The sequence below is a fragment of the Sclerotinia sclerotiorum genome, genomic scaffold (genome assembly GCF_000146945.2).
Source record: "Sclerotinia sclerotiorum 1980 UF-70 scaffold_31 genomic scaffold, whole genome shotgun sequence".
In the NCBI taxonomy this organism is placed as follows: Eukaryota; Fungi; Ascomycota; class Leotiomycetes; order Helotiales; family Sclerotiniaceae; genus Sclerotinia; species Sclerotinia sclerotiorum.
In genome coordinates, this window is record NW_001820805.1 from 125,778 (window position 1) to 148,209 (window position 22,432).

At 43.5% G+C, this 22,432-nt stretch overlaps 11 protein-coding genes across 11 annotated transcripts; 5 read left to right on the plus strand and 6 right to left on the minus strand.

The window, feature by feature from the left end:
• Window positions 1–1,020: 1,020 nt before the first annotated feature.
• SS1G_14260 (hypothetical protein) lies at window positions 1,021–1,245 on the minus strand (the record flags this gene model as incomplete). Its single annotated transcript, XM_001584755.1, has 2 exons — window positions 1,021–1,115; window positions 1,170–1,245. The coding sequence occupies 2 exons, from the start codon at window positions 1,243–1,245 to the stop codon at window positions 1,021–1,023; spliced, it is 171 nt and encodes a 56-aa protein (XP_001584805.1).
• A 685-nt stretch (window positions 1,246–1,930) lies between these two features.
• On the plus strand, window positions 1,931–2,716 carry SS1G_14261 (hypothetical protein; the record flags this gene model as incomplete). The annotated part of the gene is made up of 1 exon (XM_001584756.1): window positions 1,931–2,716. One exon carries the CDS (start codon window positions 1,931–1,933, stop codon window positions 2,714–2,716), a length of 786 nt encoding a protein of 261 aa, XP_001584806.1.
• Window positions 2,717–3,034: 318 nt separating this feature from the next.
• SS1G_14262 (hypothetical protein) lies at window positions 3,035–3,624 on the minus strand (the record flags this gene model as incomplete). The annotated part of the gene is made up of 3 exons (XM_001584757.1): window positions 3,035–3,381; window positions 3,452–3,501; window positions 3,611–3,624. The coding sequence occupies 3 exons, from the start codon at window positions 3,622–3,624 to the stop codon at window positions 3,035–3,037; spliced, it is 411 nt and encodes a 136-aa protein (XP_001584807.1).
• Window positions 3,625–4,065: 441 nt separating this feature from the next.
• SS1G_14263 (hypothetical protein) lies at window positions 4,066–4,521 on the minus strand (the record flags this gene model as incomplete). Its single annotated transcript, XM_001584758.1, has 1 exon — window positions 4,066–4,521. The coding sequence occupies one exon, from the start codon at window positions 4,519–4,521 to the stop codon at window positions 4,066–4,068; it is 456 nt and encodes a 151-aa protein (XP_001584808.1).
• Window positions 4,522–5,530: 1,009 nt separating this feature from the next.
• SS1G_14264 (hypothetical protein) lies at window positions 5,531–7,471 on the minus strand (the record flags this gene model as incomplete). Its single annotated transcript, XM_001584759.1, has 7 exons — window positions 5,531–5,727; window positions 5,780–5,896; window positions 5,949–6,065; window positions 6,252–6,524; window positions 6,878–7,073; window positions 7,316–7,334; window positions 7,392–7,471. The coding sequence occupies 7 exons, from the start codon at window positions 7,469–7,471 to the stop codon at window positions 5,531–5,533; spliced, it is 999 nt and encodes a 332-aa protein (XP_001584809.1).
• A 1,031-nt stretch (window positions 7,472–8,502) lies between these two features.
• SS1G_14265 (hypothetical protein) lies at window positions 8,503–8,962 on the plus strand (the record flags this gene model as incomplete). The annotated part of the gene is made up of 2 exons (XM_001584760.1): window positions 8,503–8,562; window positions 8,654–8,962. 2 exons carry the CDS (start codon window positions 8,503–8,505, stop codon window positions 8,960–8,962), a joined length of 369 nt encoding a protein of 122 aa, XP_001584810.1.
• Window positions 8,963–9,142: 180 nt separating this feature from the next.
• On the plus strand, window positions 9,143–9,250 carry SS1G_14266 (hypothetical protein; the record flags this gene model as incomplete). Its single annotated transcript, XM_001584761.1, has 1 exon — window positions 9,143–9,250. The coding sequence occupies one exon, from the start codon at window positions 9,143–9,145 to the stop codon at window positions 9,248–9,250; it is 108 nt and encodes a 35-aa protein (XP_001584811.1).
• Window positions 9,251–11,405: 2,155 nt separating this feature from the next.
• Window positions 11,406–12,509, minus strand: SS1G_14267 (predicted protein; the record flags this gene model as incomplete). Its single annotated transcript, XM_001584762.1, has 3 exons — window positions 11,406–11,799; window positions 11,848–12,220; window positions 12,290–12,509. 3 exons carry the CDS (start codon window positions 12,507–12,509, stop codon window positions 11,406–11,408), a joined length of 987 nt encoding a protein of 328 aa, XP_001584812.1.
• Window positions 12,510–14,095: 1,586 nt separating this feature from the next.
• Window positions 14,096–18,941, minus strand: SS1G_14268 (hypothetical protein; the record flags this gene model as incomplete). Its single annotated transcript, XM_001584763.1, has 2 exons — window positions 14,096–18,840; window positions 18,899–18,941. 2 exons carry the CDS (start codon window positions 18,939–18,941, stop codon window positions 14,096–14,098), a joined length of 4,788 nt encoding a protein of 1,595 aa, XP_001584813.1.
• Window positions 18,942–19,276: 335 nt separating this feature from the next.
• SS1G_14269 (hypothetical protein) lies at window positions 19,277–20,008 on the plus strand (the record flags this gene model as incomplete). Its single annotated transcript, XM_001584764.1, has 5 exons — window positions 19,277–19,299; window positions 19,347–19,469; window positions 19,531–19,561; window positions 19,614–19,925; window positions 19,982–20,008. The coding sequence occupies 5 exons, from the start codon at window positions 19,277–19,279 to the stop codon at window positions 20,006–20,008; spliced, it is 516 nt and encodes a 171-aa protein (XP_001584814.1).
• A 480-nt stretch (window positions 20,009–20,488) lies between these two features.
• Window positions 20,489–22,283, plus strand: SS1G_14270 (hypothetical protein; the record flags this gene model as incomplete). The annotated part of the gene is made up of 5 exons (XM_001584765.1): window positions 20,489–20,588; window positions 20,645–20,849; window positions 20,901–20,956; window positions 21,048–21,251; window positions 21,310–22,283. The coding sequence occupies 5 exons, from the start codon at window positions 20,489–20,491 to the stop codon at window positions 22,281–22,283; spliced, it is 1,539 nt and encodes a 512-aa protein (XP_001584815.1).
• Window positions 22,284–22,432: the final 149 nt, after the last annotated feature.

The following is a 22,432-nucleotide window of genomic DNA, read 5'->3' on the forward strand; positions in this document are numbered from 1 at the left end:
CTTGACATCATCCCTCCGTTCAATCTTCTTCTTCTTCACCTCCTTCTTTCTCGGTTCTGGCATTATATCAGGCGGTCCAAACCACTATCAATACACACTATTAGCTCCCACCATCTCATCAATCTCACCACTTCCCAACCATCCCCTCCCCTCATTTCTCCTTCTCTTCCCCACCCCACACCCTCATCCCCTCCCCTCTTCCCACACATCTTCCAAGTTCCAACCCAACCCCACCCTTACAAACTCAAAAAAAAAAAAAAAAAAAATCTCACCGAACCCCCCGTCCTACACTCCACAACCATCTTAACCATATTCCTATCATAGAAACCCTTCCCATCATGCATCGGACACATATACCTCACCACTCTTATAACATTAGGACCATGAATTCTTAGAGCATTGGAGGCGAAAATGGGACAGGTGAGGAGACCTCTGCCCCAGCCGCAGGGTTGGGCTATTTGTATCCATTGGCAGGGTTGATTTTTGGAAGTGTTTTTTCTTTTGGGTGAGAGATGGGAATGGTGGTGGTGGTGGCAGGTGGAGGATTGGTGGAAGGTGTATTTGCACATTTTAGGATGTGGAATGGTGGATGGAAGGTTTGTATATGATTTGTAGGTAGTTTGTGGGTTTTTATGATGGAGTGGGAAGCTCTCATGTACTTTTCGACCTCATAGTCGTCCTCGTAGGTAAATTAGAAGGCGGTAAGTTTTAAAAGTGTGTTCCTGTAGGAGACATGAAGATATACAGTGAATAGCGAACTACCGCCGAGGAGAAAGCACAATTCTCTTCCCACTACCGTGATTCACATAGATGAAACCGAAAATTGAATACTAAAAGAGTCCTAATATTCCAATCGCATCTCCTTGGGTGAGAACCATAATGTATGTATGTGTATACATGTCCCATACCATCCATGCCATGAAGAAGAAACACTAGCCCTCCAATCTCCAATCTCCCTCCCCAAACTCCGTCTCCCATTTATAATGTACATACATATAAGATAAGGCGAACCATTTATATTCATAGCTGTTCGGGCCCCGAATCCTCGCCATTTTCCTCTGCTTGCTTCTTTCGTATTGCTTGCATGAGCTCATACAACTGTCCCAATTGTTGGTCTAAGTACGGCATTAGTATCCTCCTCTCCCATCACAAAAAGCTTAAGTATATACCACTCATCTTATCAATCTTTGCCTTATCCATACGTTCCCCGATCCAACTTTGTCCCTCAAGTTTCTGCGCATACATCTGCCATTCCGATAAGAAGCCAATCTATCCCTCATTTAGCCCTCCATTACCACTTCAACCAATTCACAGAACTCACAATATGCACCGGGATTCTCCACATCTCTATGCTGTCTAAACTCGCTCTTAATATACTCATCCCCGATTAACCTCATCTCCCGAGGTAAATGTTTCCTATGCGCCCTAAATAATCTTCTATACAGTGGAATGGGGGGTAATAAAGCCAAAGGAGCAGCTCTAAAGCCCGATCCCGTACCTGCCGACGAAGCCGACGCGAAAAATAAACGCGGAGAGACCTTCATTTTGTAGTGTGCGGTTGTTAATTGTGAAATCTAGAGAAAGAGGCGTGAGAACTGGTGAAGTCATCGATGGATGACTTTCGGCATTTCCCCGCCAAAATTCGTTTCTCAGCCTTGTCTCATTTTCCACCTGCACACCTAAAAGTTCTGTTGCACATCTGAGGCAATTTTCAGCTCTGAGGACTTGGAAAAGTAGAAATTTATTGCATATTTTATTAGAAAGAAGAAGCTTCTGCGATCTTGTAAGAACTATCCCGGGGACTTGGAAAGAAAAATTGTTGAATCAGAGCTCGGGGCGTTTTGAGCTTTCCGCAGCTTCTTTTATTTACTTTCCAGCTACAGCCTTCCCTCATTCACTTGTACGCATTCTTTGCGACAACGAGGTGGAAATGCTTCCCACTCCTGATACCTCACATGTATCTTTCGATCGAATTTACGAACCTGCCGAAGATTCCTTCCTGCTTCTCGATACCTTATCCTCTACCAGTGAAGAAGAGTTCCTACAGCAACGATTTCCTCAAAATGGACAATCTTCAATATCTCCATCTCCATTTGTGGTAGAGATTGGCACTGGGTCTGGAGTAGTCCTCTCCTTCGTTCACGCACATGCGAAAATTATATTTGGCAGGGCGGATATCCTTACAGCAGGCGTGGATGTAAATCGCTATGCATGCGAGGCTACGCAGGAAACAGTTAAGGTAGCGGAGAAGGAACAGAATTCACAGGCTTTATCACATGGTTCATATTTAGGAAATGTGGTGGGAAATTTGGGGACTTGTCTAAAGCCTGGAATGGTAGATGTACTAATCTTTAATCCGCCATATGTGCCAAGTCCGGATGTGCCTATACCAGAGCTGTCTGGAGCAGGAAATGAGGATGGGACATTAACATATGAAGGGGACTCGAAATTACTGGCTTTGTCTTATGCAGGTGGAGTGGATGGTATGGAAATCACAGATCGGTTAATCGATGCACTGCCGGAGGTCCTGAATAAGGAGAGAGGTTGTGCCTATATCTTGCTTTGTGCGCAAAATAAACCTGAGGACGTCAAACAACGGATACGTGGTTTTGGAGATGAGTGGAAAGCAGAAACTGTCAGTAATAGTGGAAAGGTTGGGGGATGGGAAAAATTGCAAATTGTTAGGATTTGGCGCATGCCACCTAATGCTTCCTAAAGTCAACATAACCACACTGTAGCATCGTGATGCATTGAAGGTCAAGTCCATGTATACGTGTTTCAAAGCCCACAACAAGGCGTCCCCTTGTTCGTTCGTAATTGATCGATATAGCAGCTTTTCATATGCCACTCAAAACGCCAATATTCCCACAAGCTGAGCATGCATGGTACCCTCTTTCTCTTGGTCTATCTCCCATCTGTATAGCCAAGTAGAGCGAACATTCTCAGTGTGATTTTCTTCCCTCCAATTCCTTTCTTGTCGCCGTCACCGGCATAATGATCATCGAATCTCGCAACCAACCATCCTACGCAATCCTTAGAATCCTCTTCCACCCCCTCGTCCCCTTCCTCCTCTGAATCCACCACCACCACCTCCCCTGCCTCTTCCTCCACCTCGTCCGCCTCGAGGTCCTCCTCTACCACCTCTATCGGCAGCACCTGTAGCTTCCTTTCTCGCCTTGTTCTTTGGCTTTGGTGCATCGTCTATCAACAATGTATCGAGGGGTAACGAATCAGGCAGAATATAGTAACGGATTGTGGAACCTCGAAGGTTGATGGTATCAAGGGAGAGAGATGCGCCATTCTTAGGCGTCATCTTGACCGTACGGAGAGCGGTATTCATTTGTGGAGAGACGGAAGTTATGGTACCGTGAATGATTGTGCCTGTTATAGTTGTTAACAGACTGTTAATTAAGAGTCAGGCTAGTAAGAGAGACGTAGAGAATTTGTATACCATTTTTGAGCTCAATCGTGACAGTTTCGTTTGCACACTTCATGAGAAACCTACCAGGGAAAGAGAAAGTCAGTCAGGAGATTCAGATAGGAGCCTTGGAAAGAATTTGAGCTCAGCGCATGCCATTTAAAGGCCTTTTGGTGATGGGAAAAAGCTTACCTGACGAGCTTCATGATGCCGGTTTGATTGTTAATGTAAATTGGGTTCGGAGGTTCGACGTGGTGGTTGATAGTGGATCGTGAGGCCAATTGATTGCGCCTACACACAAATAAAGTATTTGAAGCTTTTATCGCGAGGTCGAAATCGCGTTCTGCAACTGATGCCTAAGGCCACATAATTCACTCACGTCAAGCTGCAGGTGATATTGGTGATGGAGCTCGAAGTTCAAGGGGCATGAACGAAAAAGGATATTTCTGATTTGTAGAAAGTTCAAAAATACAATTCATTGTTGCATCCCTTGGGTATCCATAGTTTCTTGTATAAGTTTCAAAATTTGTACTTGCATGGTACACCAAAATTCATGATCATCTAAACGGCCGGGTATTTCCTCGAGCTCCCTTCCTCTCTCAAAAATGCTTCCTACCATCAATTCCAACAATTCGCCTCTGCGGTGTTTATTTATCCTTTTCATTCTCACTGACCTTCTCCCACTCATCCTCCGTACTAGGTTCACTCTTGTTCCCTCCTCCCGTCGAACGCGATCTACTTTTCAAATCCCCTTTCACTTCCAACACCTCAACCTCCTTGCTCCCTGGTGGGCCCTCGTCATCAACAACAGTCTCTACGTCCGTATCACTGCCATCTCCTCCAGCTACCCCTTCTGTCTTCTTTCGTGCCTCTTCTTCCTCTTTCACTCTCTTCAGCTCAGCTGCGAACCAATTGATAGCCCACCATAGCCCACCACACAGGAACGATAAAACCACAAAATGGATGCTGTAGGTAGCGACCAACAGGAGGAAGAACACGAGCTGTAAAGCTGCGAAAGTGGCGTTGGTCGCAACGAGAAGAACAGGAGTGGGACCGGGTGTGAAGATAGATTCCCACAGGGAAACGAAGAATTCTGAAGCCATAACTGCTATTTCTATTTCTTCTGCTGTTTTCACTCCTTTGACGTAGAAGTAGCTTTCGAAGCTCGTAGTAGGTATTAGATTAATTCGAGAAGTCTTTTGTTTGAAGTAGGATATATGTTGCGCAAAAAGAGGAGGTTCTCGAGATACTAGATAATAGAAGTGATCAGGGGAATGGCATTCATCTAGGTATTTATGATACCCCTCACCTTCCTGCTTCAGACGAAATGACGCACACCTCGTACAATTTTGCTGAATATTTCACGGCCACGTATCCTAAAGATTTACTGCCCGAAAAAGAAGTTTGAAAGGACAGATTTATAGATTTCTACAAAGTTGAGGTTGATGGAAGGGAAATTAAAATGCAATATGTACTCTTAAGGAGCTTGACAACGCGACGCCCCTCTATTCTGCCTGTTCTCGGCTTTTTGGGCCACAAAACCAGCTCAGACAAAGTAAATTGTAGGATGCCTTGCGATTGAGGTTTCAATAATAAAAGTCCCAAGCAGTAACTAGGTAGGTACCTAGGCATGTCGATATCTGGGTATTTCCAATTACATGTCATATACTTTTACAAATAAAGTTTATATTCTAGATACTTTCTTGGAGTGATTTGCTTTTAGATAATCTTGCATGCAATGCATAAATATCACAGGTTGCACAGCACCATTGTAGGTTAACCTTGTTAGCCGGCGATGGAAAATAAAGGTACTTCGTATTCTTACTGATCAGTACTATGAGTACTGGATTCATCGTACATGCAATACCAGCATCGTGCGCACATATTTGCAAGTTGTTGAACTTGTCCCCCAGATATATTGAGCAGATCAGGGTAGTCCCAAATACACGTTATCTCATACTTTCAAAGCCTATGTGGAACGATGTTCAAGGATAATATTCAGATTCTCATCATGCAATCTGGCGTCAGATGCCACACCAATTGACAAGCCAGCTAGACGATGTAAGTTACATCACAAGGGTCGTTCTAATTCTCGGCGCCAATAAGAGAACCTCAGATCGTCTGTTCCCTCATTTCAACATGGATAACTTCATTCTTTTCGACTTCACCGGTAGAGGTAGAACTAACAGATCCTCTGGGCATACAATTGGAAACGCGTACAGCGTCAAAAATGGTTTTGCTACGGAGAAAGATTTGGTCAACCTCCTCGAGATGACGACCATTGGTTTCCGGAAAGAAAAAGTATACACCTATTACCAGGATTAGCATTGTATGCCCCTGGCTGGCTACTGATCGGCTCACCTGGAAGTATTAGGAAGAAGTTGATACATGCATATATTATGTAGTATCTCCATCCTATAGTAGTGAATCCTACTGGTGTTATTTCGGCGACAATGAAATTGAATATCCATGCACTCCCTACAGCTTTCAATCAGTACAGACGCGTAGAGAGGCCGTTTGGTAGACATACCTGTTGACATGGCGGTGATAGGTACTCGAACGCTCAATGGTGAAACCTCCGAAGCATATAAGAAAGTCAGTCCTAGAAATCCAGTAGGGAAGAACAAGGAAAACATGAAAATGAACGCTGCGGCGACGGCGACACATGAAGTGTTAGTTATCTGAGAAGAAGTCCCCGCAATAACAGCCATGCAAGATCCCATTCCAAAGGCCGCAAACATCATTAGCTTTCTTCTTCCAAATCGATCTACTGTCAAGACTCCTATCGGAGAACAAAAGGTCTGCCAAGTAAAGACTGAAGCACTTAAAATACGAGCTGTTTGTGCTGATAGTCCCAGGCCAGTCTCGAAGATTGTAGCTTGATAGAAAGCGAGAGCATTTATCCCGCTAAGTTGCTGGAACATTTGGCCGCATACTGCAAGACATGTTCTGTGGAAAAGACGTTCGTTACCCATGCGGAAAATGTCACAAAATGAGCCTTTACCGGTGATCACGAGCCCCTCTTCAATCTCTGCTATATCGGCCTGTACTTGGGCTGAGTCTATGGGCATATCATCCAATGCTGATACAACTTCCCGTGCTTCTTCTATCCGCCCCTTTTTGATCAGCCAACGGGGTGATTCTGGCATATGAGGCGTGGTAATCAGCACGATGACGGACCATGCAATGGAAAGCGCTAGTGGAAATCTCCAAGTGACTCCCCCGGTGACATGGGACATTCCAAAGCTTACCCACTGATTAAGGTCAGTTTCTATTGCTTTTTTGGCCCATGATGATTAAGGAGTAAAGTGACTGTCGCAAAAAAGAAAAGGGGTTGACCAACTGCAGCCGTTGCCAAGCCTGCACTGATGAATAATCCTTCAAGAAGCACCACACATCCGCGGTGTTGCGCTTTAGAACATTCTGATTGCCAATTTGGAGCGGTCGCTGTTAGCGCACCAAAACCTAAGCCCGAAATAAGACGTCCAACAATTAATTGGCCGAGGGAATAAGATGAAGATTGAAGGATGGCTCCAACCATGTTGATAGCTGCTCCAAGCATGATTGTTCGTTTGCGACCAAGGGTATCACCGATTCTTATACAGGACAAGGCGCCAAGAAAGCATCCGAGAGTATAGAGAGCAACGACAGTTCCCTTTGAGAGCGTTAACATGTGACCTAAGAGGGCAGAGAATGTATAATTCAACTGACCTGCAATCGAGAGTTGCTAGTTTTTTCAATCCCTACGACAGTGATGGTATTAAGGCGTGGGAATGTTTCAATCCAGGCGGGCAGACTAAGTAGTCCACCAGCGACCTACAAGGTTCAGTATTACTACACCCATGTTCCTGTATTATGGGATCTTTGTTGTGCTCAATAGACAATAACAACACTTACGGCATTGTTGTACCCAAATCTATAATGCAGTAATATTAGCAATCATTATTTAGATTTTCTCTTCGCAAATACTCACAGGATATAAGCAGGCATGATGACGGCCCAAATCATCGCACGATGCAGTGCCTGACCTCGGAGACCAAAGAATTTTGCCATGTTTCTCGGCAATGATACGTGATATGGATTAGAATCAGGGGGCGCGAGTGCAAATAATAATAGTATAGGTAAGTAGAGGGTTTAGGTGAGTCGGTAGGTTTTCAATTATTCTTCTGGTTCGAGGACGATGATGTTTTATATTCCAGGTGTCGGCCCTTCCTAAATGGTCGTCTTATAGTGATAGCTTTCACTGTAGCTTACTTTCAGCAGATGACTTGGTTTCCATTTATTGTTGTTTCTAGGAGAGCTACTTGGTGTCCTGCTCCTCCGATGTATATCCAGAAATAGAATTTTACATTCAAACATGCACTTCTGAATATCTAGTTCACGGAGAAGTGCTTCTCCTAGTGGTTTATCTCTTATCATAGTCGGATCATGGAAGACTGCCAGTGGTTCCTTCTATACGTGTAACCCAACCCCGCGCCTTCCATTTTGCGGGATTTTTCTTTACACCGGGCCGAACCACACCAGACCCTTCTCTTTATCACAAATAACATATTTGGAGCTCATTAAACCAATGGTGTTGATGTTATTCGAAGTAGTGTTGTTGAAGAATATGCACACCACATATAATCTAGTATTAAACCACTAACAAGCTTGGGGAGAGCTTGCCTAGCCACCAATAATGCTGGGCACTAGTTAGACAACTTCCCCGCATGTCAAACGAAGCTTGACTACTCCCATAGAGAAAACGTCACAAACGTCAAATGGCCGCTACATCTATCTTTGAGCTGTGCGGAAGTGTTCTTCCGTCTAATGTCAATTAATGAGAGACGACCTATACATTTCACCATTCTAATTCTACTATGAAACCTCGCCTCACATCTCGTATCTTAGACGATCATCAGGTTATAGGTTTTGTATTACACTTGCAAATATATCGGGTTTCCTCTTCAAGTGATCAAGAGTTTCCTGGTTCCTTCTCATTCTCCGAAACATCTCCGCCACTGTTATAACAAGATCATATTGAATAGCTACAGCATATGTGGCATCTTGAGCACATGGTCTAAAATGTTCCGATTTACCACCCGATGTTATCCGAGCTGCTGTGCGAAGGTTTTATAACTGGGCCGGATACACCCTCGGTGGAAGTAGCCATCCGGGAACTACTATAGCCGTTAATTTTCCATCTTCAGCTTACATGTTTCCATGTACTCACTCATTGGACAAATTCTATGATAGTATGCTTCCCAGTCTCCATTTCCTGGCACTCTCTTGACGTCGTTGCTTGATCACAAAGGGTCTCGTCGTGTTGATGCACAGCATACCGCCTTACTGGACGGAATAGCATCTTACGTCTACGGTTATGATGATACACGTCTTGATAAAGTTATTCATCCCATAGGTCCAGCGGCTAGTGTGCTCCTTGCTGTTGCGGAATGGAACAGTGACTTCTTAGGAAAAGTAATTCTACTGGTTTTGACCGTATGTGTCGAAGTGGAATGTAAAGTTGTCATGGAAGTCCGACCAGAGCATCACGCTGTAGGGTGAGACATTACATGCACGACAAGTTCCATCGAAGCTGCCGCAGCTGCTGTGAAACAATAAAATGTTGCCGTCGATCAGACAACGCATGCATTGGGAATTGTGGTAACACAAGTTGCTGGCTTGAGAATTGTTTGGGTCTCACACCAAGTCTTTTCATTCCGGTCGTGCAGCTCAAACGGTCTCATGGCTGCAATGTTGGGTCAGGGAGGTTACACGAGTAGTGAAAAGGTTTTGGAAGCTAAAGAAAAAAGGCTGGCCAAACATTTTGGGGGTTATGAAATCAGATATTGAAGGAGGTCCAGTGAAATAATTGGGGACTAGTGATTCGACTGAACAATCCTATTGTATGCCTACAACAGAGCGAGCTGAAAGGTGGGAATCTTCAAGAACTAGCTTCAAGCCATTTCAAGTGAAATTGCGATTCATCCTATTATCAATGCTTGCTCACAGCTTCATCGTGACATGGAGGGTAATGAGCCCAATACCAAAGATTTCAAATCCATTTACCCAAGGGTCCATCCTTTTGCGCCAGAACTTACTAGAAAGGAAGAGCCCTAAGATAGATTGAATGGCAAACTTTGTGTTTATCATGGAGCTGTTGTATGTCTTATATGTGGAAGCGAGACTCCAAGGCAGTACGAAGACCACAGATTTCAACGCGAGGAAGTTACATTTATCCTGGATAAAGTCGATGCAGTAGCTGACAGTAGCTTAGGAGCTAATGAAGCAATAATAACCATCATAGGGAAAGGGAGGGAAGAGTTTTAGAAAGATATAAGACATTCAGGCGGAAGCTTGGAGGTATCGATGGATGATAAAATGTCACAACAGAAGATCAAAGATCATGTGTCGGTGTTCTTTGAGGGTCCGCCAAAAATTCGCGTGCTGAACGTTAGAATATTGAAAATACCAGGGACATTGCGTGTTGTCGCTAGAATGATCTAAACCATATATCAGAAGAACATTGAGAACGGTTGAAAGACTTTCGAGGGACTAGCTGAATAATATGAGACATCACGACAGCTTTGCTGCAGCTTTTCAGCATTAATTCTTCTTGAATTTAAAAGCAAGGTCTCGAAGTCCAACTAACTTGAATTTCAGAAAGCCGTGCAGTCAAACAATGAATTAATACCTGAAACATTCTCAAACTATCATTGAATTCTTTGATAACTTTTCACTTGATTTGACATAAAATCACTACTTGCGCCAGCCCATCAAAAAATTAGTTATTACTATACGATCGATCCTCTTTAAACACAATGTATCGGTCCTCGCTAATTAGCGACCTCCTGATCATAAATAAATTCATCTAATTGCGCTGCGGTCGTCGAGATAATGACTTTTGTGATAAAAGGAAGATTAAAAAGAGGGGGAGAAAAGAGAATATACGAGTAGAGGTAATAAAAGGAAGATTCCTACTCCGACTACGGACAGAGGGATGTTTAATTTGTAAAGTGATTCTATTTTGGAGATGACGAGAATTCTTAGGGTGTATAATAGATAGAATTAAGTTTCATGTTATAAAGGAAGAGAAAGAATAAAATAGAGATAGAATGAGCGGGTGTAGAGTAAAAAAAGCCATTATGGATAAGTATACAACCTAGAATCCTTAAAATATTAGACATCAATACTATAAAGTTCGTTTTTTTAGCATTACATGGTGCGTTGGTATGTCTAATTTCTATTAGTACATAGCACATACTCGAGTACATCTTGCCATCTACTTAAATAATATCAATTAGTCTCATCTTATCGTATACTATTAAATCCCTATTTTTATATACACATATATATACAAAAGGGATAATTAGATGATACGCACCTGACCACTAATATGCTTCAACTACAAATCTAGCAATCTAATATACTTCAATCATCAATACCAATCTAACTCAAGTCATAATATGAATATACTATGTCTAATTATTAATTAATGGGGGTTTATTATTTTTATTCAATTTTATTCTATTTCGGGTTTTTAATACTAACCTCATAGTATCAACAGAATAAGAACCGGAAAAGAAAAAAAGAAAGGAGAAGATATTTGATAATATAAAAATTCTTGCATTGCTAATTTGTGGGTTTAAAAATCATCTAATTATTTGATGTAAAAGGAAAAGGAAAAGGAAAGAATTAAGAAAGGAGAAGAAATAGATGAAGGAGATTGCTATATTGAGACGAGACGAGACGAAAAGAAATTTTTATTATCTTGCCTGTTCATTCGGGTTAGAATTACAAAGTCTGTTAAGTTATTCAGCTGTCTTGTTTTTTAATATTATATTCATATTCATCATTACGCTCGCTGCATTAATACAAACAAACCACCTGACCTATCATCCAAAATAATCCACAACATCATGAGTCTTCATCATTCCAAACAAACATATTCAGTATCCAAACAGCCCCCACACAATACAAAAAAACACCAACTTCAACCCAAAAATCCCTACACCCTCACCTCACAAAGTTCCGCCCATCTAATCCCATTAATTCCCCTCGGGATCCCCAACGCGCTTGCCGTCCAAGCCGCCAATCCCATTTCCGTTATCCACGCCAAAATCGTCTTAATCCAACTTTCTTTCCTTCCCCAAACCATCGTCTCTCCTACCGTTGCAAATCCATTTAGAACAAAAAACATTCCAACTCGGAAAAGTGCTTTTTCCGTTAGCATCGGCGCTAAGCAGTAAACATGAAAAATGGCCATGAGGAGAAATGCCGCGAGGACCCCAGCTGACCTGGCGATCGGGACTGGGACACCTAATTTGGGTAGAGTTTGACGGAGGGGCTTATAAGCGAGAGAGGCACATGGCGCAGAATATGCATTGTGCCATGTTTTTGACCTGGTGTTGTTAGTTTATCTCGAAACGAGACCACAACGTGAGACTTACCAAAAATCCCCCAAACTTTCCACTGCATACAATTTTCCAAAAAGCGCCGGGCTACTTCTATATTTCACCAATAGCTGAATAGCTGTCCAAGTAATATAAATACTTAACTCCACCTCAAAAGCCAATACCAGCGCCCAATCCTGTGGTAACATTTGCAAGGAACAGAAAATGGCAATATGGATGGCGAATTGAAGGGATTCGTTAAAAGATCCCTGAGATCGAGAAACAGGGATGAAATTTGGTGTGAAAGATTCATAACGCATTTCTGTTAGGAGTAGAAGTGCATGTTTGTAGGTTGGAGGGTCATTTTTGAGTTGGGGGAGTGAAAGATGTCGGGCATAGATATCTAGGATTTTGAAGATTCCGGTTCCAACTGAAGAGGATTAGTATGTGTTCTTTTCTAGTATATCGTTGGAGATCATGGGTAAATGGATATACGAACTGGCGAAATTCCTCAAAGCAGCTACTGGTCCACAAGAAATAGGATTCATCCAAGTACTTAAGCAAAACGTGACTAGTGCTAACGCTGATAATTTCTTATACGTTCCATATTGTCTCTTGAGTAAAAAATAGATAGAAAAGTAGAGGAGTTCGGTAGGTATCAGAAGAAACGCGGTAGCTCTAATCGTCTCGTGACCCAACCTTTCGAATGCCGGAGACATGGTGGTAGAGATTGGGGAATGTAGAGAGGATGTTGCGTTCATTTTGTTGGTGATTGGTTTGAGACTTGAGAAAGGATTTTGTTCCTTTTTCAGTATTTCCCTTTCAGTACTGCCTTTCAGGAATTAGAGATTTATCGTAGCCGAATGAATGATATGTGGTTGTGACGGCGGTTGAGTATCAAAACACTAGAATTCTCGTGATCTTCTTTTCGTGTATCCCTATCCTGAACCAAGGAATTCAATGTCTCATCCAATCCGAGATTCTGAGATCAGAAATGATATCCTTTGAATGTGACTTTTCCAAAAATGTGATATGATATCAATGGGATGATAATCCTGCAATGCAATGAATGCAGTGAAGTGAAGATTGTTCACCCAAAGCAAAGCTCAGCTCAGCGGCCCAAAAGGAAATCGGGTCGGAAGCTGCTGGGATGGGGATGGATACGGATTCAAGCGGAGATAAGCTCCGGCACGGGAAGCGGGAAGATAAAGACACTACCGATAGTACCAATGAGTAAGTTTGTGATATAAAATGAATGCAAGCTGTCGAATGGGAAGACTCTGTCTCATTTTCCTACTAGCAATTACATATATAGTAAGTACCTAGATAGGTAGCAAAAGAAAAAAGGAAAAAAGAAAAAGAAAAAAATCATCTGACTTGGACAGGTATTAATAATATAAAAATATCCAGCTCCTACAATCTTTTCTCTTCTCTTCCCTCTCTCCAAAAAACATCTCAACCTAAACTCAACACATCGTGATTCGCGCGACCCCGAGTTATGCACTTTGTAAGCAAATAGCAAAATAGATTACTTAGGTATCAGAAAATTAGATAGATTGTTTCGTAGACCAGCCCTCGTTGAGTTTACCGGCATGGATCCGATGGTGGTAGTACGAGAAAACAATTAGATGATTGGTTAAAAAGAAGAGGTTGGGTTAAAAAATGATCAAAATTGGCGACCCGTCATCATGCCTTCCGGATAAGCGGTTCATAACCCATGAACCGATGAAGAGATCTCGATCTACCTATGCATTTCGTGCGTGAACCTTGCATTGCAAATTTGATATCAACATATCGCTTTCTTTTCTTTATATCGAATGATATGAATGTACCTGCTAACTTAACTTATACACAGGCACACCACAATACTTGACTGGAATAGCTTCAAAGTTGAGTTCTTCTATATTCCCATCTCGAAATATGAGTACTATTTATTCTACAAAAGCACCTAATCATTCTATCATCCTCTGACCCTCGCCTTCGCCCTTCCTCTTCCCTCCACTTTGCATTTCCAATTCTCTCATGCTAAACCAACCCAAATCAAGCCCAAGCTACAGAATAGAAGCCGCTACAAAAAAAACTCCATCTTATGCGTGAATGCCATTGTTACCAAAAAAAAAAAAAAAAAAAAAAAAAGGCTTTCTTTCCATTTCGCCGCAACGCCTTCCTTTTCCTCAAATACACATGGAACCCGGGTCTAATAAAACACGCGCAATAAATGTTTCGTCAATCAATACTTTACAAGGTTGGTTTTCTTCTCTTTTGTTTACGCCCCGTTTTTATCACTTCCGAGAGGATCAATTGATCATCTAGCCCTGTGACGATTTCGATGATCCTTGCCCTTCTTGCCCTTCTTCTTGTCTCGGGGTAATTCAATAGGTGCGTCTGCCAGTTGAGCAGACATGAATTTCAGCATATAATCGTCCATCGATCCCACTGGCTGTCCCCAAGCGTTAAGTTCGTCTTCGTCAATCTCCATTAGGTCTTCGACGGTGGGTGTTCCATCAGCACCAGGAGTTGGTGCACTTTCGGCAGGTGTCCCTGCGCCACCAGGAGTAGCGGAAGCCGAGACTGCGTTCTCATCAAAATCGGCCGCGTCGGTTTGCACTATTTCTCGTTCGGCAACTCTAGCTGCGGCGACATCCTCGCGATCTTCGGCTTGAGCAAAAACACGTCGAACATCTTTGTCATTATCAGGTCCACCCAAAACTCGATCCATGGCTGCATTAGCTGCTGCGTCTCCGTCCATAAGACTAGATCCTTCCTCTCCAATGACATCTCGTACGTTCATCTTATTGAAGTAATCCGTAGTAAACTCTCCTTCTTGAATCACAACATCATCAAGCATACGTTTTTGATTTGCTTTGCGCAAGATATTGGCTTCGATGGTATGCTCCGAGACGAGGCGATAGATGTGAACATCTCGCGTTTGACCAATGCGATGACAACGATCTTGACATTGCTTGTCCATTGCTGGATTCCAATCCAAATCATAGAAGATAACAGTATCCGCACCGGTTAAATTGATACCCAGACCACCCGAACGACTAGATAAAATGAAAGCAAGAATTCGAGTGTCATTGTTGAAGCGATCCGTAAGGATTTGTCGTTGCTCAATCTTGGTAGCTCCATCAAGTCGTAGATACTTGTGCCCATGGATATTGAGGAATTGCTCAAGAATATCGAGCACCTTTGTCATTTGAGTGAAGATCAGTGCTCGATGCCCGCCAGCTTGCAACTTACGCAATAATTTGTCTAGAGTTTGCAATTTACCGCAGTCATATTGCAAGAGACGTTTGTCGGGGAATTGAATGGATAGTCTCATGCGTGCCTCATGGAATGGATCTGTTTTTTGAGTGCCAACGGTGCTCTGAAAGCTGCTCACACCTTTAGGTGTAAACATAACCGAATTCATATCTCGCGCTACCACAGGCGGTGTCACGCAAGCAAATTTTTGAATGGTTGTATGTAGTTCTTGAGATCGTGATGTAAATGTCGGGACCATTGAACTCATGACTGGGGAAGAATCTTCTAACCATTCTATCAACTTGGTTCGCCGCTTAGGTTTAGCTTGTAGTGGACGCTGGTCAAGACGAAGATCTAGACGTTCAATCAGAGAACTGCCGTAGATAGGTTTCTGTTGTCGTCGAAGGGCATTGAGATATACGCAATGCTGAAGTTCTTCAAATCGTCCCCACCTAGAAGCACTTTCCAGATACACCAAGTTTGATTTGACTGTTGAGGGATCGAGGTTGGTGAATGCATTCTGGGCTCTTGTACGCTGGGCCTCCCTCATTACTTCTAGAGCACGCCTGGCACTAAGTCTGTTAATTTCCGAGGCTAATATGCCGGACAAAGATTCATGCTTCGCAGGAACAAGATTCAAAAAGTCCAAGCTAACTTCAGTCATAGGTTCTTGACGGAACATCTTCCTACGAACCAGAAGCTCTTTGATCTCGAAATCGGTGATGGCAGACTTTTCCATTGGAAAAGAGGTCATGATAGGTCGATCGAGAAAGAGATCAGGATGATTACAAACCTTTCGCAATTGCATCAAACAATTAATGATGGAAAGATAATTACCCGATGCGAGAGTATCTCGAGTATCATTTCGACTTAGAAAGCTATCGTAAAGCTCACGTTGTCTTTTAGACAAACGGCAAAACTCAACGTGCTCGTACTTTCCAGGCATTTGCTTTTCGACGTCTGCTTTTAGTCGCCTCAGTAGATAAGGCCTAAGAACCTTGTGGAGTTTGCTAATGATTGCCTTGGACTCATCATCCATTTGCTCCCTGCCATGCTCCAAGATTTGTTCCGTTGGCTTCTTGAACCAGTCCTGAAATTCTTTCAGATTTGCAAAACCACCAACACCTTGCTCGCTTCCATCTGAGGGCATCAAAAAGTAAAGCAGAGACCACAACTCCGTTAAGTTGTTTTGCAAAGGTGTACCAGTTAATAGTAACCGTGCTCGAGTATTGAAATTTAACATGGTTTGCCATCTCTGTGATTGAAAATTCTTGATGTTATGAGCTTCATCGAGAATCATATAGTGCCACTGTCGTCGCTTGAACACTTGCTGATCCTGAATAACGAGCTGGTACGATGTGATGCATACATTCCAAGCATCATCGTCCTTCCAGCCAGCACGTTTTCGTTTTCTTTCTTCCTGATTGCCATAGTATGTTAAGATCTTGAATCCTGGGCACCACTTTTTGAACTCCATTTCCCAGTTGAGCATAACACTGGTTGGTACAATAACAAGATGCGGCCCCCAGACCTCATGCTCGCAAGCCAAATGGGCCAACAAGGCTATTGTTTGAATTGTCTTCCCTAACCCCATCTCGTCTGCTAGAATACCATTTGTATTGTTTGCGTAGAGACCGGCAAGCCAATCCAGACCATAGTGTTGATACTCCCTAAGGGTGCCGCGCAGGAGAAAAGGAACCGGGGTCTTTAATCCGTTTGAAGGTTGGGGGGTTGCGCTCTGTGTGTTGCGTCGACTACTTTGATGAAGATCCACAGATGATGCCGAATCAGCCTCTGAAGGTTTAGTTTCCGTTGTTCTTGGAGTAGGCTGGCTACTGCGATCAGGGCTCATTGCAACAACCTCTGGCTTGCTAGATAAATCATGCTGTCCACTTGAGGATATATCTTCGATCAGGGGTGACTTCTTGGATGTCCCACTCATTAATGCCGGTACGGATGCTCCATTAGGTATGTTGGAAGCTTCACCATCGTCGGCATCCAATTCCATCGCATCTTCTGCTACAGCTGAAGTTGAATCTTCGTCTATTACTTCCACCACTTCCTCGACTTGTCCTAACTCGGCTTGTCTAGTTTCCAAATCTTTGATGTCTGAAGGTAAAAGAAATCCAAGAAGATCAGCACGACCACCTTCATCTGCGTCATTACCCTCTTCTTCATCACTATCCTCTTCTTCGTCGCTAGAATCTGTGTCATCATCCATATCTATGGAGGGATCGCTTTCCATGTCTTCATCTGCGCTGCCATTTCCAATCATCTCGTTATCATCGCTGGCTGGTGCAATTTCTGGTAAGGCTGCATATTTTTCGCGCAGTTCATCTACAGTAAGTTGCTCATCTTCGTGCTTAGTAGTCTCTTCATCAGCTTCCGATTCTGTAGAGGACATATTACTTTCATCATGGTTAAGCTCAGAATCAAGATCGATTTCATCAGAGTCATTATTTGCCTCTTCGCCTTCATCATCCTCTTCAGTATCATCTTCCGAATCCTGTTGCGCTCTGCGAGCTTGTAGCTTTTGTGTAGATATGTCTACAGCTTCGTTAAGGGCTTTTCGTACTCGTGCTTGTTCTTGCGCCTCCCATTCAACCAGCCGTCGCCTGTTGACCTCTATTTTAACATTTTCCCAGGTACCTAAAAGGCTCTTAAGGACAGTCTTATAGCGCACTTCAGATGCTTTTCTCTCCTCTGCCTCCAATTGTTCATGACTCTTTGGTTGTCGTCGAATCCATTCGTCCCTGCATGCCTCAGCCAGTTGTTTCGCGAGTCTTAGGTGCTCTTTTTGTTCTCTGATCATAAGCGTCCGAAAGTGGAGGGCTGCCCTCACAAGATGATCTTGGTGAGCATATTGTGGTGGCATGGGGTCTTGTTTCTCGGGGCGATTCAACGAATACCCTAGAACACCACGTTCCACAGCATCTTCGAGCTGTAAGATTGTATGAGCTTCCCTCTTGGCATCTTCCTCGGTGAAAACCTCCGCATCTTCAGCGCTATGCAAACCACCATTTTCCGCTGATATATGTTGCCCTTGCTCGTAAAACTCTTCGAAAGACGGGAATTTTCGTGGTTTTGGCAGCGCATTTGGATGAATCAAAGGAATGCCCGCCGGCTTGACTCGAAGTCGTATTTTTGTTGGTGTAGACTTGGGGGTCTCATCTGCCATACCTTCTACTTGTGTTGCCGGCGAAGAATGCGTCAGGTCATTCTGCACAATTTCAGAAGCGCGACCCGATCGGCGCAACCTCGAGTTCACAGGCGTGGATTGTGCATCTTTAGTAGGAATGGATTTCTTGTTGCCGGACCGTACTTGCGTTGAGTGATGCTCAGACTGTATGGTCTTTCGATGCGATCGCTTTGGTGATGTTGATGGTTTGGCTGGTGATCTCGAGGTGCTTTGGCCGACAGACTTCTTAGAAGCTTGTGAGGTTGCGGGTGTGGACGCATCTCGATTTGAAGATAAGTGAATACTACTGGCATTGCCATGCTGACTCTTTGAGGTAACGGCCTTTTGCGCCGCGCCCCGCGTTGTCCTCTTCTCGGATGGAGGTTGTAGCTCCAATGGTATCTGGTTTACACGGCCTGATTTGCGTTTTCCATCGACGGTAAAAGAAGTTGGCCCTTCTGCTAAGACTTTCTTCCACGGAGGCGATTCGGGTTTGCGCTTCGGTACAGTCTTTGTCTCGTTACTGAGTCGCCGCCTCTTGCTCGGGGGAGCTTCTCCATCGCCATTCTCAATCGCATGTCCATTTGCTTTCGGGGTCTGTGGCACATCTTCACTTGGAGGTATATCTAATAGAAAATATATTAATTCAACGTTGTTGAGGAAAATTTCAATCGATTTCCTTACCAAAGATTTTTTCACTCTCGGGAGCTTCTGACGCGGTTGTCATACTTTTCGAGAGGGGAAGCCAGACACTACCTTGAACTTCATGAAATTTTCATTTGAAATCATAAAACTACTTCGTAAGGTTCCATACATGATAAGGATCCTGTATACAAAATTTGGGCATGCCCAGATGTTTTTACCGTTTGCTGTGCAAAAATTACGTGCTGTAGAAGGAAGTACGAAGAAAATACACCTTCCTCGCGTCGAGATTGCGGTCCAACTGCCACTAGTTTGGCCTTTAACCGAACAAGTAACATCCCATCGACCTCCGATCACAAGAAGTAAGAGAAGACGACCTTTTTAAATAACTGCGATCAATCGCGAAGGCTCATTCAAAGTATGCCATATATATTGAAGTCACCGTATTGATCTCAACTTTGCTAATGAATAATTTGCAGATGTTCTCTAGACGTATTGCAGCAGCGCGACCACTGCGAACCTCCCTCATCCCACGTCAAGCTACCCTCATCCCACAGAGATGTGCCAGTCAGTCTGCTGCCTCCAGCGGACCAGCTTATCCAGCTTATCCACAGTTGGTCAGTCAACTTGATCGCAGTTATTGTATCATGTAGAAGCATGCACTGACAGAGCAGGACGAAGACCGATATTGAAGACCCCGGCATGGTCAGTTTGTTCCGAAGTCGATTTCTGAGACAGAGACTAACATAGTATGAAGAACGGAGGATATATCAACCCCCCCAGAGTTAAGCGTCAATTTCGTGACCCTCATGCCGATTGGTGGGATAAGCAAGAGAGAAGAAACTATGGAGAGCCAGTTCATGAAGACAATGATATTTTGGGCATGTTCTCACCAGAAGAATACACACATCAAAAGCCAGGAACGGCTGCGCTTCAATTGGGCGTTTTTGTTTTATCTGTATTTGGACTTTGCACAGTCGTGGGCATGATGTACCCAGATAAGCAATCTGTCCCAAGAGAGTTTGAGGGTGGACTTGAGAGAGAATTGGGTGGCCCAACTGCAGTCAGAGTAAGTAGCAATGTCCATGAGTTCCGCAAATTGTTTTGTACTAACCAGGAGAAAAGGCTAGAGCTGCTGGAGATCCATTGTAAAGGAAGGTGGATTTGTACATATGAATATCAATTTGAGCAAGTTTTGAGGTACCTTTCATTGTGATGCACTATATGATATCAAACTTTCTTCAACTATGGCCCTTTTTCTCTAGAGTTGCGTTCATGTCAAATAGTACTTTCCCCAAATACATCTGTGGATAACGTAGTAAGGAGCCCCAGGGATAGGACCACAGATGTTGGACCTTTAATTGTTAGAGTTTGTCCATATCTGCGCACGGGGATACGTCCATTCAGGTCGTTCCTTCCCAACTCAATGCCTCGTTCTTGCCCTCATCAGTCTCTCTAGATAAATTGTTACCTGGTTATGGCTTGCATGTATTTTTGCGTATCCCTCCGATCTACGATCTTATCTCTTCTGCCTCAACTTTTGTTCAAGATTTGCTTCAGCACTTGCTTGGGCTTTTGCCACAGCTTATCAACTCAAAACTCCTAATTCTTAATAATTGCAAGTTTTTCGAAATGCGTTATCAGAACTGGGACGTTCTCATGTTCCCAAACGAACTATGCAAGATTCCATTACAAGAGTTCAAAACTTCCTGTCAAGTTGTTCAGGATCCCGGTATGTGCCTGCACTCAATTAGAAGTCGAATGCCTTTAGAGCTGATGTAATCGCAGAAGTTCATCAATCGCAGGGCGCTGCTCTACTACTTCCCACAGTCACTTGTTTCGTCCCAAGCTTGCCTGCTGGGGAATCTTTCAGAATATCTATCCATTCTTGGCAAAATCCCGAAGCCAGCCGTTACATACATCAGATTAGTAGCAGACATGCCGAGAATGTTCTATTTGAAGCCCGTGTATTTGTCGATGGACGAATTGCTAGGTAAGTCCCGGCCATTTATTGCGGAAAGTAACAATATTGACGAGTCCCTAGTACTAAACTTTTTCATCGAAATGGCCCATGGCCAACAGTTCTCGAAACTAGCGTCGGTAAATATAGAACCTCCATCTGGCCTGCACTAGACACGAGCATAACTATATATTGGAATACTGAGGGTAAATATGATCTGACAACTCACAGAAATCGACAAACAGGGAGATTACAAAAAACTCGAGTTTCCTGCTTTTCATCGAGAACTTCTCTCACAAAGTTACTGGAACCCGGGAGACGACCTTGGGCGCGTGAAGGTGGTGGTATCAGAAGGTGTTCCACGAGATAATCTCTCTATGCCATTTGAACGTATCAAGAATCTAGTAGCTTTCTCGTTTCAGCATGCCCCGCTAGGTATATTTATTTACTAGCATGTTCACAATGACAGAATTATCGAACTAACAGCTCTTAGATGTTCTCGAAGCCTCTTCTATTGCATGGCCAAATGCGACTATGTGGCGCCAGGTCTCCCTTGTCGCACCTTTCTATACTCAACACTCTTCACCAAAACGGGTAGAAGAAGATCGTGAGGCTCATGCCCACTCTCCACGAAAGCCCCCAGCCGTTGAGTTCATGTCCTCACAGACGAATTCTATGCCACCACCACCACCATCATTCTCAAAATCTCCGAACTTTGACCCATTCACTTCAGAATCGACACGTCCCTTCCCAGGCTGGCGTCGTCAAGGAACCTCGACCGATACTTCTATGCCAGATCTCCCAAGTAATTCTAGTGAACAGGCAGGAAGTACACGAAATGTATCGGATCCTATGGTAATTGAGAAAGCATTTCGAAATAATGATATGCAGAGTACGGGCGCGTACGAATCTCTATGTGAAGCATTGTTACCACCTGTGCCTGATAATACACCGCAAAATGAATCTGAAGTTACATTGGTGAGCTCAATTGCACTTCGGCAGCCATCTATGCAAAGAGGGCCTAGCAGACCCTGCATCGACCGTGTACCAACACCACGTGCACTTGGTGCACCGGATACACCTGAAGGACTTGTATCTCAAATTGAAGAAGGTCGTTTTCTTTATTCCAGAAGATTAAGCTCCTCTTCATTAAGTTGCGCCAAGGGCAATAAAGAAAATAGTAGTCGAAGTCCAGGAGGTCAAGCAGAAATTATTGGCTCCAACAATCAGCGAAATACAAGTGGTAGTTCTACTCGAAGGTCATCACATCTTTTCACATCGACTAATGTAATGGGTACCAAGAGACAAAGGAACGTTACTCCTGCATCCTCAAAAGCTATTGATGATGAGGATGAACCTAGATCTTCTCCTTCATTAAGGAAGGCCTCGAGACAATCGAATGCTAGTGGGCATAGTAGAGGAAAGGATTCGGAGAGGGCAGTTTTGAGTGCAGTTGATAATATTTAAGGAGGAGTAAGCCATGAGGATATGAGGCAGAAGTTGTAGCTCAAACTTTGAGTGTTTATCGTTTCCGACGAAGGCCAGCAGCGTTAGAGACTTGAGACGGGAAGACTAAAATTACTCATTTGGTTCATTTGTTTCGTTTTCGTTTTCAT